Genomic DNA, 15,224 nt, shown 5'->3' on the forward strand with positions numbered 1-15,224 from the left:
CACTGCCACTAATCCTCCTCCCGTGTCCACGCAGTCAAAGACAGGACGCTCCAGCGATCTCATGGTGATGTCGGACATGCGGACGTTCTTTAGTCCAACGCCTCGCCGTAGCCCTTCCGGATCCACCCTCCACCAACGCCTGGAACGGCAGGTAGCCGACTACCTGGCCTTAAGTGTGGATGTAGACACTGCTGTGAACAGCGATGAGGAACCCTTGAACTACTGGGTGCGCAGGCTTGACCTGTGGCCAGAGCTGTCCCAATTTGCCATCCAACTTCTCTCCTGCCCTGCCGCAAGCGTCCTCTCAGAAAGGACCTTCAGCGCAGCTGGAGGCATTGTCACAGAGAAGAGAAGTCGCCTAAGTCACAAAAGTGTTAAGTACCTCACCTTTATAAAAATGAATGAGGCATGGATCCCGGAGGGCTGCTGCCCGCCCCAAGACTAAGTCAGTCCCCGCACATACAGCATCTCTGCCTGCACGCCGTGTGACTGGCTGCCTGGCCTGCCCCAAGAAGACTAAGTCGCTCCCAGTCCCTCCACACAGCATGTCTGCCTGCAGGCCGCTTCACTACCTTCTCCGCCACCACCAACAGGGTCCGGGACTCCAGGCGGATTGCTGAATTTTTTAGGCCGCTGCTAGCAGCGGCCGCTGTAATAATTTTTCGGGTGCGTGTACATGACTGCCTAATTTTTCTGGCTGCACTGCGGGCAGCTGCAACAACAAAAGAAAAGGCATGAACATGCGCCCATTCCCCTTCGTGATCATTACCTTGCCGTGGTGAAGGGGCTTGCGTATCACAATGGAGCAATGACCGGCGCCTAGATGAGTGTCTCGGGGGGCACACCCACGATAATAAGGTCGTTGCCTCATTGTGGTCAGACCAAATTTGATCAGCTGGACAGTCACTGTTCTGTCATTCAGCTACATCAGCCAGGTGACTGACCATATGGGCTGTAAAGCCACCAAAACCTGCACTCTCGCCATGGTGCGCACCAGTCCAGCACGGCCGTCACTACACAAACAGCTGTTTGCGGTGCGTTACACGATGAGTTTGGTGCGTCAGTGTGAAGCAGTACCTTAATTACACTACCTGATTGATGTATACACATGCAAGATGTTTGAAAGCACTTTAGGCCTGTCATTTAACATTCAATGTGATTTCTGCCCTTAAAACGCTGCTTTGCGTCAAATCCAGATTTTTCCCGGGGACTTTTGGCATGTATCCCACTCCGCCATCCCCCCCTCCAGGTGTTAGACCCCTTGAAACATCTTTTCCATCACTTTTGTGGCCAGCATAATTAATTTTTTTTTTCAAAGTTCGCATCCCCATTGAAGTCTATTGCGGTTCGCGAACTTTAACGCGAACCGAACCTTTCGCGAAAGTTCGCGAACCCGGTTCGCGAACCGAAAATCGGAGGTTCGGCCCAACTCTAGTTGCGGATTGCTGCTGCGGTTTTCAGTATAGTAGATTTCAAATATTGTTACAGTAAAGCTGTTACTGAACAGCTTCTGTAACAAAAACGCCTGCAAAACCGCTCTGAAGTGCCGTTTTTCAGAGCGGTTTGCGTTTTTCCTATACTTAACATTGAGGCAGAAACGCATCCGAAATCCAAAAAATGCCTCACCCAGGCATTTTTCGTTTCTGCAAAACGCCTGCCGCTCTGGTGTGCACCACCCCATTGAGATACATTGACCAAGCAGATCCGCAGCCGCAAGCGGATCTGAAAACGCCCAAAAAGCCGCTCGGTGTGCACCAGCCCATAGTAAGCATCAGACACCATTATGCAGAACACTGCATGCTAGCTCCTTTCCATATGCATGAACCTTCAGTAATTCTTGTAATTATTATGTCCACAGCACAGAGATCTGATAATGAACTTTAACACCTCTTTGCATCGATCATGGTGGATGGAAAATGGACCAGGCTGCCTGGTAACGCCTGTACGCACAGCTCCTATATCATTGGCTGATCATCATATGGTGACAGTGACTGGGTGCCTTCTTGACTATCCTTACATTGAGGCTCTGAGCAGTGCATTACAGATTTTTCTAGCGGTGAGTATGTGAGAGACTGAGATCCTAAAAAAAGATAGCTTTCTAATGTTTGTCATGCCGTAGGTTTAAAGGCGCATTGCTGGTGTCTCCAAAGTCGTCACCTGGTTGTGGGCCAGGGAATACTTTTCACTTTTGTACTAAAAAAATATTTTAAAAAATGAACCCTAACCGGAATTTTAAACATTATATTAAGGGTATGTGTATGTAGAGTTCCAATCCTATTTAAAGGATACCTGAAGTGAGAGAGATATGGAGGCTGCCAAATGTATTTCCTTTTAAACAAATTTCCTGGCGGTCCTGCTGATCTTTTGCTTATACTTTTAGCCATAGACCCTGAACAAGCCGGCAGATCAGATGAAGTTTAACTGCATTTGCCGCATGCTTGTTTCAGGCGTGTATGTGATTCAGAGCAGATAGTACTGGTGCATACAGTACTAGTAGGATCAGACAACTGGTATTGTTTAAAAGGAAATAAATATGGCAGCCCCCATATCCCTCTCACTTAAGTTGTCTATGGAGACTTTCATATTTACACGTTGCTTTGCGGTAGAAGAGTTCCTTTTGATGCAATGCCGTTGCAAAGTCTGCAGTGCGTTACTGCATGAACCATGCTTACTGCACGGATCAAGCAATAATGCAAATCAATGGGCGACTCAGGCAGTGTAAATGGCAGATCGCGGTCTGGCGCGGCGCACATGAGCGGTCTGAAGGGAATCCCAGTGACGTACTACCTGTCCAGCAGGGAATATGTCACTGAGCAGGTAGTGGGCCTATGCATATAACCCTGTTGCTGCACCATGGCGCAGCATCATATGAAGTATTTGTGCATAGGCGGCAAGCTCCCTTGCCATACGATCACCACACTGCTATAGTGTAAAGCCAGCCACTTAAAGGGACTCTGTAACAAAAATGTCATTGTGTTTTCTACCATCCTACAGGTTCCTAAACCTATTATAATGTGCTCTGGCTTACTGCAGCACTTTCTAGTATCACCATCTCTGAAATAAATCAGCTTATCTTTCCCCTGTCGGACTTGTCCTCCTGTGTCTGGAAGGCTGCCAACTCTTCAGTGTGATCTACTATGCATGCCCCCACTGCAGGCCCCCTCTATGCACACTCCCCTGTGTGTGTGTGTGTGTGTGTGTGTGTGTGTGTGTGTGTGTGTGTGTGTGTTATTTACATTAGCCAGCTTTTCTCTGCTCTCTTATCTTTTACAAGCTGGATAAATCCTCTGTTCACATACTGATGAGTCACATACTGCAGAATTACAGACAACCAGGCAGAGCTGTCTGCAAGAAGAAACAAACAATCAGCTTGTAACTCTTCAGTGAGCTGCAGGGGGAAAGAAACACACAAATTATCTCTTGAGATTCAAAAGGAATGCTGTATACAGCCTGATTGTGCGTATGGATGTATTTTCTATGTGTGGACATACTGTACATCAACCTACTTCCTGTTTTGGTGGCCATTTTGTTTGTTTACAAACAAACTTTTAAAAACTGTTTTTGACTACTTTTAATGCGGCGGGGAGCGGCGAAATTGTGACAGAGTGTAATAGGAGATGTCCCCTAACACACTGGTATGTTTACTTTTGTGTGATTTTAACAATACAGATTCTCTTTAAGGACCACAGGCTTACACCCCCCTAGTGACCCGGCTATTTCTTACAATTCAGTGCTCTGCAGCTTTAGCAGCTCGCTCCAGAGCCATACAACTTAGCACACAAATTAATCTCCCCACCCTTTTCTGCCCACCAACAGAGCTTTCTGTTGGTGGGCTCTGAACGCTGCTGCAGCTTTTTTTTTATTATTATTAATTTAATTTGTAAATAAAAATGTCTATTTTTTTTTCTCCCCCCGAGGACCAATCAGAGCGATCCTCACTCTTAGGCATTAGCCTATGAGAGGGGATCACGGGGCGAGCCGCTCCAGGGGACAGCCAAGTGACAGGGCTGTCCCCGGTACAGTGCTGCAATCTATTGTACAATGCAAATAAATGGCGGTGTGGCCGTCTAACAGTCTGCTGGCAATGATAGCCCCCGGCAGACTATTTACAGACCTCTGCTCCGTCACTCAAGCGGGGATGTGCGATCCAAGCTAATCTCCTCCCGTAGGACTTGACGCCTTTTGGCATTAATCGGTCCTGGGGGAGCCACTCTGAGGCGCCGATCTGTGTTACGCGGCCGTAGAGTTGTTAATGAGAAGATGAAAAATTATCTCCTAGGAAAAAACACAGGATACCACGTTAATTAATTAAATAATAGTTTCTCTACAGTCAGAATTGCAGTAACTCTCACCTGGGGCGTTGCTAGGATCCCAAGAGATCCAGGGGACTTTTGGGCACTCCAGCTGGAAAATGGGTGTGGCCCCACACCATAATGTGGGTGGAGTCAAATTTACATGAACTTAATTAATTGAGTGTTCAGCCGCAGGGATGTAAAGTTTCATCTATGGCATTAATGCTAAAGAGGACTGTAAAGTAAAAACTATTTTTTTGGAGGCTTCAGACTCTCTTAACCACTTCCCGACCGCCGTATGTACAATTGGCGGCCGGGAAGTGCACCCCGCAAGGACCGCCGTATTGACAAATGGCGGTGGTCCTTGTAGGGGCATGGGCGGAGCGATCGCGTCATCCGTGACGCGATCCTCCGCCTCCGCCTGGCGCCGCTCACCCGCCGCAACATCCCGCCGGCCATACGGAAGCGCCGGCGGGATGTTAACCCGACGATCGCCGCATACAAAGTGTATAATACACTTTGTAATGTTTACAAAGTGTATTATACAGGCTGCCTCCTGCCCTGGTGGTCCCAGTGTCCGAGGGACCACCAGGGCAGGCTGCAGCCACCCTAGTCTGCACCAAGCACACTGATTTTTTACCCCCCCTGCCCCAGATCGCCCACAGCACCCATCAGACCCCCCCCTGCCCACCCCCCAGACCCCTGTTTGCACCCAATCACCCCCCTAATCACCCATCAATCACTCCCTGTCACTATCTGTCAACGCTATTTTTTTTTATCCCCCCCCCTGCTCCCTGCCCCCTCCTGATCACCCCCCACCCCTCAGATTCTCCCCAGACCCCCCCCCAGACCACCCCCCCCCTGTTTACTGTATGCATCTATCCCCCTGATCACCTGTCAATCACCTGTCAATCACCTGTCAATCACCTGTCAATCACCCATCAATCACCCCCTGTCACTGCCACCCATCAATCAGCCCCTAACCTGCCCCTTGCGGGCAATCTGATCACCCCCCCACACCAATAGATCGCCCGCAGATCCGACATCAGATCACCTCCCAAATCCATTGTTTACATCTATTCTCTCCTCTAAACACCCACTAATTACCCATCAATCACCCCCTATCACCACCTGTCACTTTTACCTATCAGATCAGACCCTAATCTGCCCCTTGCGGGCACCCAATCACCCGCCCACACGCTCAGATTGCCCTCTGACCCCCCCTTATCAATTCACCAGTGCATTAATTACATCTGTTCTTCCCTGTAATAACCCACTGATCACCTGTCAATCACCTGCCAATCACCTATCACCCATCAATCACCCCCTGTCACCCCCTGTCACTGCCACCCATCAATCAGCCCCTAACCTGCCCCTTGCGGGCAATCTGATCACCCACCCACACCATTAGATCGCCCGCAAACCCGCCGTCAGATTACCTCCCAAATGTATCGTTTACATCTGTTATCTTCTCTAAACACCCACTAATTACCCATCAATCACCCATCAATCACCCCCTGTCACTGTTACCTATCAGATCAGACCCTAATCTGCCCCTTGCGGGCACCCAATCACCCGCCCACACGCTCAGATTGCCCTCAGACCCCCCCCCCCCCTTATCAATTCGCCAGTGCATTAATTACATCTGTCCTTCCCTGTAATAACCCACTGATCACCTGTCAATAACCTGCCAATCACCTATCACCCATCAATCACCCCCTGTCACTGCCACCCAACAATCAGCCCCTAACCTGCCCCTTGCGGGCAATCTGATCACCCACCCACACAAATAGATCGCCCGCAGATCCGACATCAGATCACCACCCAAGCGCAGCGTTTACATCTATTCTCTCCTCTAAACACCCACTAATTACCCATCAATCACCCCGTATCACCACCTGTCACTGTTACCCATCAGATCAGACCCTAATCTGCCCCTTGCGGGCACCCAATCACCCGCCTACACGCTCAGATTGCCCTCAGACCCCCCCTTATAAATTCGCCAGTGCAATATTTACATCTGTCCTTCCCTGTAATAACCCACTGATCACCTGTCAATCACCTGCCAATCACCTATCACCCATCAATCACCCCCTGTCACTGCCACCCATCAATCACCCCCTGTCACTGCCACCCATCAATCACCCGCTGTCACTGCCACCCATCAATCAGCCCCTAACCTGCCCCTTGTGGGCAAACTGATCACCCAACCACACCAATAGATCGCCCGCAGATCCGACATCAGATCACCACCCAAGCGCAGTGTTTCCATCTATTCTCTACCCTAAACACCCACTAATTACCCATCAATCACCCCCTGTCACTGCTACCTATCAGATTAGACCCCTATCTGCCCCTAGGGCACTCAATCACCCGCCCACACCCTCAGAATGCCCTCAGACCCCAGCCCTGATCACCTCGCCAGTGCATTGCTTGCATCTATTCCCCCCTCTAATCACACCTTGAGACACCCATCAATCACCTCCTGTCACCCCCTAGCACACCTACCCATCAGATCAGGCCCCAATTTGCCCCGTGTGGGCTCCTGATCACTCGGCCAAACCCTCAGATCCCCCTCAGACCCCCTTCCGATCACCTCCCCAGTGCATTGATTGCATCTATTTTCCCCTCTAACCACCCCCTGAGACACCCATCAATCACCTCCTGTCACCCCCCTAGCACTCCTATCCATCAGATCAGGCCTAATACAACCTGTCATCTAAAAGGCCACCCTGCTTATGACCGGTTCCACAAAATTCGCCCCCTCATAGACCACCTGTCATCAAAATTTGCAGATGCTTATACCCCTGAACAGTCATTTTGAGACATTTGGTTTCCAGACTACTCACGGTTTTGGGCCTGTAAAATGCCAGGGCGGTATAGGAACCCCACAAGTGACCCCATTTTAGAAAAAAAGACACCCCAAGGTATTTTGTTAGGTGTATGACGAGTTCATAGAAGATTTTATTTTTTGTCAAAAGTTAGCGTAAATTAATTTTTATTGTTTTTTTTTCACAAAGTGTCATTTTTCACTAACTTGTGACAAAAAATAAAATCTTCTATGAACTCGCCATACACCTAACAGAATACCTTGGGGTGTCTTCTTTCTAAAATGGGGTCACTTGTGGGGTTCCTATACTGCCCTGGCATTTTAGGGCCCCTAAACCGCGAGGAGTAGTCTAGAAAACAAATGCTTCAAAATGATCTGTGAATAGGACGTTGGGCCCCTTAGCGCACCTAGGCTGCAAAAAAGTGTCACACATGTGGTACCGCCGTACTCAGGAAAAGTAGTATAATGTGTTTTAGGGTGTATTTTTACACATACCCATGCTGGGTGGGAGAAATTTCTATGTAAATGGACAATTGTGTGTAAAAAAATCAAACAATTGTCATTTACAGAGATATTTCTCCCACTTAGCATGGGTATGTGTAAAAATACACCCCAAAACGCATTATACTACTTCTCCTGAGTACGGCGGTACCACATGTGTGGCACTTTTTTACACCCTAAGTACGCTAAGGGGCCCAAAGTCCAATGAGTACCTTTAGGATTTCACAGGTCATTTTGCGACATTTGGTTTCAAGACTACTCCTCACGGTTTAGGGCCCCTAAAATGCCAGGGCAGTATAGGAACCCCACAAATGACCCCATTCTAGAAAGAAGACACCCAAAGGTATTCCGTACGGAGTATGGTAAGTTCATAGAAGATTTTATTTTTTGTCACAAGTTAGCGGAAAATGACACTTTGTGAAAAAAAACTATTAAAATCAATGTCCGCTAACTTGTGACAAAAAAATAAAAACTTCTATGAACTCACCATACTCCTAACGGAATACCTTGGGGTGTCTTCTTTCTAAAATGGGGTCATTAGTGGGGTTCCTATACTGCCCTGGCATTTTAGGGGCCCTAAACCGCGAGGAGTAGTCTTGAAACAAAAATGACCTGTGAAATCCTAAAGTTACTCATTGGACTTTGGGCCCCTTAGTGCAGTTAGGGTGCAAAAAAGTGCCACACATGTGGTATCGCCATACTCGGGAGAAGTAGTATAATGTGTTTTGGGGTGTATTTTTACACATACCCATGCTGGGTGGGAGAAATACCTCTGTAAATGACAATCTTTTGATTTTTTTACACACAATTGTCCATTTACAGAGGTATTTCTCCCACCCAGCATGGGTATGTGTAAAAATACACCCCAAAACACATTATACTACTTCTCCCGAGTACGGCGATACCACATGTGTGACACTTTTTTGCACCCTAACTGCGCTAAAGGGCCCAAAGTCCAATGAGTACCTTTAGGATTTCACAGGTCATTTTGAGAAATTTCGTTTCAAGACTACTCCTCACGGTTTAGGGCCCCTAAAATGCCAGGGCAGTATAGGAACCCCACAAATGACCCCATTTTAGAAAGAAGACACCCCAAGGTATTCCGTTAGTAGTATGGCGAGTTCATAGAAGATTTTATTTTTTGTCACAAGTTAGCGGAAATTGATTTTAATTGTGTTTTTTCACAAAGTGTCATTTTCCGCTAACTTTTGACAAAAAATAAAATCTTCTATGAACTCACCATACTCCTAACGGAATACCTTGGGGTGTCTTCTTTCTAAAATGGGGTCATTTGTGGGGTTCCTATACTGCCCTGGCATTTTAGGGGCCCTAAACCGTGAGGAGTAGTCTTGAAACGAAATTTCTCAAAATGACCTGTGAAATCCTAAAGGTACTCATTGGACTTTGGGCCCTTTAGCGCAGTTAGGGTGCAAAAAAGTGCCACACATGTGGTATCGCCGTACTCAGGAGAAGTAGTATAATGTGTTTTGTGGTGTATTTTTACACATACCCATGCTGAGTGGGAGAAAGATCTCTGTAAATGGACAATTGTGTGTTATAAAAATTAACAAATTGTCATTTACAGAGATATTTCTCCCACCCAGCATGGGTATGTGTAAAAATACACCCCAAAACACATTATACTACTTCTCCTGAGTACGGCAATACCACATGTGTGGCACTTTTTTGCAGCCTAACTGCGCTAAGGGGTCCAAAGTCCAATGAGCACCTTTAGGCTTTACAGGGGTGCTTACAATTTAGCACCCACCAAAATGTCAGGACAGTAAACACACCCCACAAATTACCCCATTTTGGAAAGTAGACCCTTCAAGGTATTCAGAGAGGGGCATGGTGAGTCCGTGGCAGATTTCATTTTTTTTTGTCGCAAGTTAGAAGAAATGGAAACTTTTTTTTTTTTTTTTTTTCTCACAAAGTGTCATTTTCCGCTTACTTGTGACAAAAAATAATATCTTCTATGAACTCACTATGCCTCTCAGTGAATACTTTGGGATGTCTTCTTTCCAAAATGGGGTCATTTGGGGGGTATTTATACTATCCTGGAATTCTAGCCCCTCATGAAACATGACAGGGGGTCAGAAAAGTCAGAGATGCTTGAAAATGGGAAAATTCACTTTTTGCACCATAGTTTGTAAACGCTATAACTTTTACCCAAACCAATAAATATACACTGAATGGGTTTTTTTTAATCAAAAACATGTTTGTCCACATTTTTCGCGCTGCATGTATACAGAAATTTTACTTTATTTGAAAAATGTCAGCACAGAAAGTTAAAAAAATCATTTTTTTGCCAAAATTCATGTCTTTTTTGATGAATATAATAAAAAGTAAAAATCGCAGGAGCAATCAAATAGCACCAAAAGAAAGCTTTATTAGTGACAAGAAAAGGAGCCAAAATTCATTTAGGTGGTAGGTTGTATGAGCGAGCAATAAACCGTGAAAGCTGCAGTGGTCTGAATGGAAAAAAAGTGGCCGGTCCTTAAGGGGTAGAAAGCCCTAGGTCCTCAAGTGGTTAAACAGCGGTCTAAGTAGGCCTGCCCAGCAAAATGTTGGATGAAGCCCCCTCTCCATTAATATAAAAAAACAAAAATGCAGCATATCACATAAATAGGCCAGGTCATCTAAACATAACTAGGTAGAGTTACCTGGCTTTTTTGCCAGCTGATCTGGATTTCTGCTGGTTATCTGGCAGTTCCCCCATAGCACTCCCTGACTGTCTAGTGGGACCCTCTCTCATGTTCCCATGGGCCTTCCATTGAGGCACCACAACTCCCAGCATGCCCATAGAAGAACCACAGCTCTCTGCATGCCCCTATAAAGGCATCACAGCACCCAGCATGGCACCACAGCACCCAATATGCCCACATAGAGGCACCACAGCACCCAGCGTATGCTGATTAATATACCACAGTTCCCAGCATGCCCGCCATTGAGGCACCACAGCTGACTCTGCCTGGGGAACATCCGGGGCACCCCAGAATAGATCCAGGGCACGTGCCACTGATCTTTGGGTCTAGCAACGCCCCTAACTATCACTGACAAAACATTACTGGTCACTCCTGTGTGCCAGAGATAAACCATTGTGAGAGCAAGTGGTAGCATTTCCGTTTCAGTTTCAGCTGACACTCTAAACCTTTAAACTAAATAATACTATGAGATTCCAGGAAAGTCATATTTAGGAGTAGGACTATAGATAGAATTTTTATCATATAAGTTTGTTTTCACTTCAGTTTTGCTTTAACCTCTTGAGGACCAGTGGTTTATACCCTCCTAGTGACCAGGCGATTTTTTACAATTCATCACTTCACCACTTTAATTTATTGCTTGGTGATACAACTTAGCACCCAAATGAACTTTACCTCTTTTTCTTGCCACTAATAGAGCATTTTTTGGGTGGTATTTGATTGCTGCTGCGATTTTTTTTAATTAATTTAAAAAGGTCCTTTTTTAAATAAAAAATGCTTTTTTTTTTTATTTCCCTCCCTCCCCCCTAAATTGGCCCTGACTGCGATCCATACACTACTACACTACCCATACATAAGCATCAGCCTACGTATGGGATTGCATTGTGAGCCATTGGGAGGTACAGTTGAGTGACAGGGCTGTCACCTGTACTAGATCGCAGCACTGTGCACATAAATATTGGCTTGTTTTAGCTTTATTACAGCATGCCAGCTTTGATCGTGGCTGGCAGGCTGTTAACTAATCCCCACTTTGTTTACGTGCAGGGTACTGTTCTCTGCTAATCCCGACCACCAATCGGCGTTAGCGGTCCCCAGGCAGCCACGCTCCCACCGCCCATCGGTGTGAGGCGGCGGGAGGTGTTTATTTAAAACAAACCTATGACTTTGAGGAAAAAAATTAGATATTGGAGGGGAAGCCTTTGGATGGATGGGCAATTGAAAAAGTACCAAAATGTAAGCGGGAAAAGTGATATCAAATTTAACCACTTGAGGACCACAGTGGAAACCCCCCCTAAAGACCAGGCTAATTTTTGTGAAAATGGCCACTGCAGCCTTAAGGCCAAGCTGCAGGGCTGTACAACACAGCACACAAGTGATTCCCCCCTCCTTTTCTCCCCACCAACAGAGCTCTCTGCTGGTGGGGTCTGAATCACCCCCCCCCCCCAAGTTGTTAATTTGTTTATTTTTGCCTTAATATTCGTCTTTTTAATACATTCTGCTGTTTTTTTTGTTTATATTTCCCCTCGTGACGTAGTAACCGGGTAATGTGTGTGTTTATAGTGGCTGCAATGTCATGGCTACGCAACTTGCTTAGTGTGAGAGGGCCCTAAAAGATTTAAAAATTTGCCCCCTTATGAAGTAAAATCAAGTGGCATGCCAGTATTATCATCATTTATTTATAAAGCACCAACATATTATGCAACACTAAACAGTAATTAAATAGGAGGTGCAGGTGGCAACTACTGGTAAAAGCGGATCCGCGATGAAAAACGAACTATAACAAGTAACTTGTCTATAAATCTTATCTAAAGTTTAGATAGTTTACTCAGCAAATCGAGCTGCAAACAGCTTCAACAGTTTATGATTATTTATTCTGGTGATACAATGAGGGCAGCCATGTTCTGTTTGTCACATTACACACAGGCAAGCTGCTCTGTATCTCCAGCCCTCAGCCTGTGAAAACCTCACTCCCCTCTCCTACTCCCTTCTCCCCACTGCCTCTGAAATCTTTGGTTAGTAACCTCCTCCTACTCCTGCCTAGACTGAGCTCCCATAAGCCCTGGCTTCTAAGGCTGAGAGTGCCAAGGCTCTCTGGAGAAGCTGTGGACGAGGCTTGTTTAGTTTATAGGGAATTATGGTATTAAAACAAAACAAAAATAGCATTTGGCTTGATGAATGCCCTAAAACTATATGAAAGGAACACAATTATGCAATGAGTAAAAGTTTATCTGGGATCCACTCTAAGAGAAAGAGAAAGATGCCAAGTTGGAAGAGGTGGGTTTTGAGGGATTTTTAAAATGTGTTAAATGTAGAAGCAAACCTAATGGGACGAGACAGAGAATTGAAAAAAAAAAAACTAGGGCAGCTCTGCAGATGTCTTGGAGCTGTGCTTTGGAAGTGGTTATTAGCAAGAAAATCATTAAAGGGTCATTGGAGGAATGAAGAGCGTTATTTGGGTTGTGCATAAGTTTTGAAACACAAGTGCGACAGGAGCAAGCACAGTAGTTTGAATTTGTTTCTGAGGTGAAATGAATGCCAGCATAATGATGTGCTAAAGGGAGCAGCAGTGGATGAGTGGTAAACAGGACAGATAAGTCTGCCTGGCCCATTTATGGAGTATTATGCTAGGTACACACCATACAATTTTCTGGCAGATTTACCTGTCATATCGATTATTTACAACATGTCCAATCTAAATTTCGATCGATTTTCCGATTTTGTAAAAAAAAATTATCTTTTTTTTTATTGATTTTCATTCAGTTCTATGAAAATCGATAAAAAAATGAAAAAAAACGATTAAAAAAATGGATAGAAATTCAGATCGGACATAAATGTAGGCATAGTCAGCCTGCCAACCAGTGCCTAAGGCATAAATGTAGGCATAGTCAAACAGCCAACCAGTGCCTGAGGCATAAATGTAGGCATAGTCAAACAGCCAACCAGTGCCTGAGGCATAAATATAGGAATAGTCAGACAGCCAAAGAGTGCCTAAGGCATAAATGTAGGCATAGTTAGACAGCCAATTAGTGCCTAAGGCATTAAATATAGGCATAGTCAGACAGACAACCAGTGCTGCCTGTGGTAACATTTTCGATTCAGTCCTGTCCTGTCAGTTTTCGTCAGGTTTATATCAGTTTTCTATGGTTGGGTTCACACATACAATGTGTACAGTTCCCTTCCAGTCCTGCCCTGTCAGTTTTGCCTCAGTTTTCTATGGCTAGATCCACACACAAAAAGTGTACAATTCAGTTTTTGTCCGTTAAAACGTATAGAAAACTGACAGGACAGGAAAGGGCAAGACTGGAACAGAACTGTACACATTTTATGTGTGAACCCAGCATTGCCTATTTGTTAGTAACCATGTAATCCAATTTAATTGACATATTGAACTCAAGAGTTTTGTACATTGTACAGTATAGCCAATGGACTCACTGGATTTGTGACATTACATATCTCATTCATTAGAAAAGGCTTATAGATCTATTTGAGTTACCATCTCTCATTCATCCTCTGGAAGGACAGTTGGGATACTTTAAGAAATAGGCCCACTTTCATGATTCATATTTGCTAAACTTTTTCTATCTTGTTTTTCCCTTATATGCATTCCTGTGCACAGCTGTTTGGCTTTGTCTATGCCTGTTACGTCAGCAAAGTTTTTATGGATGAAGAAGACAGTTGTGAGTATGACTATTCTTCCACCCTGTATTGCACATATGACTGACAGATGCATAAGAATGATTTGAAAGCTGACAAAACATATTTAGATGGGTCACCATCACATGTAACATAAATACAAAAATGGTGCTAATGGCCTACTATTAAAGAAGAACTGTAGGCAATTCGCATGGATTCATCAGGGCCTGTAACTCTAGTTGTGATTTTCACTAACTAACAGATAAAAAAGGATAGACCTGCACTAGCACCATATTAGTGTGCTATCTGCCTCCATATACATTTAGGCTGGATCCAAACTATAAGTGATTTTCTGAGCACTTGCTGAGCGCTTGTGATTGCTGAGTGCTTTCTGAGCGCTTTTTAAAAATCACTTCTTATTCACTTTCATTAAAATCATGGTAAAAATCATGTAACTATTGCCACGTATGCAATTGCGGGATCGCAGTGATTTTAATGAAATTGAATAGTAGTGATTTTTAAATAGCGCTCAGAAAGTGCTCAGCAATCGCAAGCGCTCAGCAAGCACTCAGAAAAGCGCTTACAGTGTGGATCCAGCCTTAAACAAAATGTCTCCCAGAAAATGAGGCTTATAGTGCCCATACGTCCAGCGATGATGGGCAGATTCAACCAAGAGTCAGATCTCTCTCTGCTTTAATTTGAGAAATCTGCTGGCAGCCCATACATCATAGGCCAATTACTGATTGATTTCAGCATGAAATATTTTGGGGATCTGGCCTTGTGGTGGCGCCTTGCCGTCCCCAGCTGTGTCCCCCCCCAAATGCCTCCCGATGCCTGAGCATTTATACTTTATCTGTCACCCTGTCCCTGAGTATCCACCGTACATCCACATTGGCACCACTATTGGATGCCGGCGTTATGGTACATGGGGCACGTGTGTGACGAGTCACATATATCCCATGTGCTATATACCGGTAGTCACGTGGGACTCAAATGAGGAAGTACAGCGGACACTCAGTGTATGGTGTGACAGGTAATGTATAAATACATGGGGATCGGGGGGCACATAAAACATTTGGGGGGACAACAGCATTTCCATTGCGTTCGTCAGTCGCAATTATCACATGCCGTAACCGACAATCGATACATTCGACCAATTCCGGCCCAAAATTAGTCAAATCGCCAATCAGACGTGCTCTTTGCGGCACCTATTTTAATCCAATTCAATAATAATTATTGAATTGGATGGTCGGTTGGCTGCCAGTT

The 15,224-nt window shown here is 45.2% G+C and overlaps 1 protein-coding gene and 1 long non-coding RNA gene across 10 annotated transcripts in view; one reads left to right on the top strand and one right to left on the bottom strand.

The window, feature by feature from the left end:
• Positions 1-15,224, top strand: part of NKAIN1 (sodium/potassium transporting ATPase interacting 1) — a 90,994-nt gene that overhangs the window by 48,088 nt on the left and 27,682 nt on the right. For all 6 annotated transcript variants that reach the window (XM_068269306.1, XM_068269308.1, XM_068269309.1 and 3 more), the window contains 2 exons: positions 1,859-2,056; positions 13,942-14,002. In XM_068269306.1, coding sequence (XP_068125407.1) covers positions 1,859-2,056; positions 13,942-14,002 — 259 coding nt within the window. The remainder of the gene's footprint in view (positions 1-1,858; positions 2,057-13,941; positions 14,003-15,224) is intronic.
• LOC137546626 (uncharacterized) overlaps positions 1-15,224 on the bottom strand; it is a 111,237-nt gene that overhangs the window by 38,134 nt on the left and 57,879 nt on the right. The window lies entirely within an intron of this gene.

This window comes from Hyperolius riggenbachi, chromosome 2 (genome assembly GCF_040937935.1).
Source record: "Hyperolius riggenbachi isolate aHypRig1 chromosome 2, aHypRig1.pri, whole genome shotgun sequence".
In the NCBI taxonomy this organism is placed as follows: Eukaryota; Metazoa; Chordata; class Amphibia; order Anura; family Hyperoliidae; genus Hyperolius; species Hyperolius riggenbachi.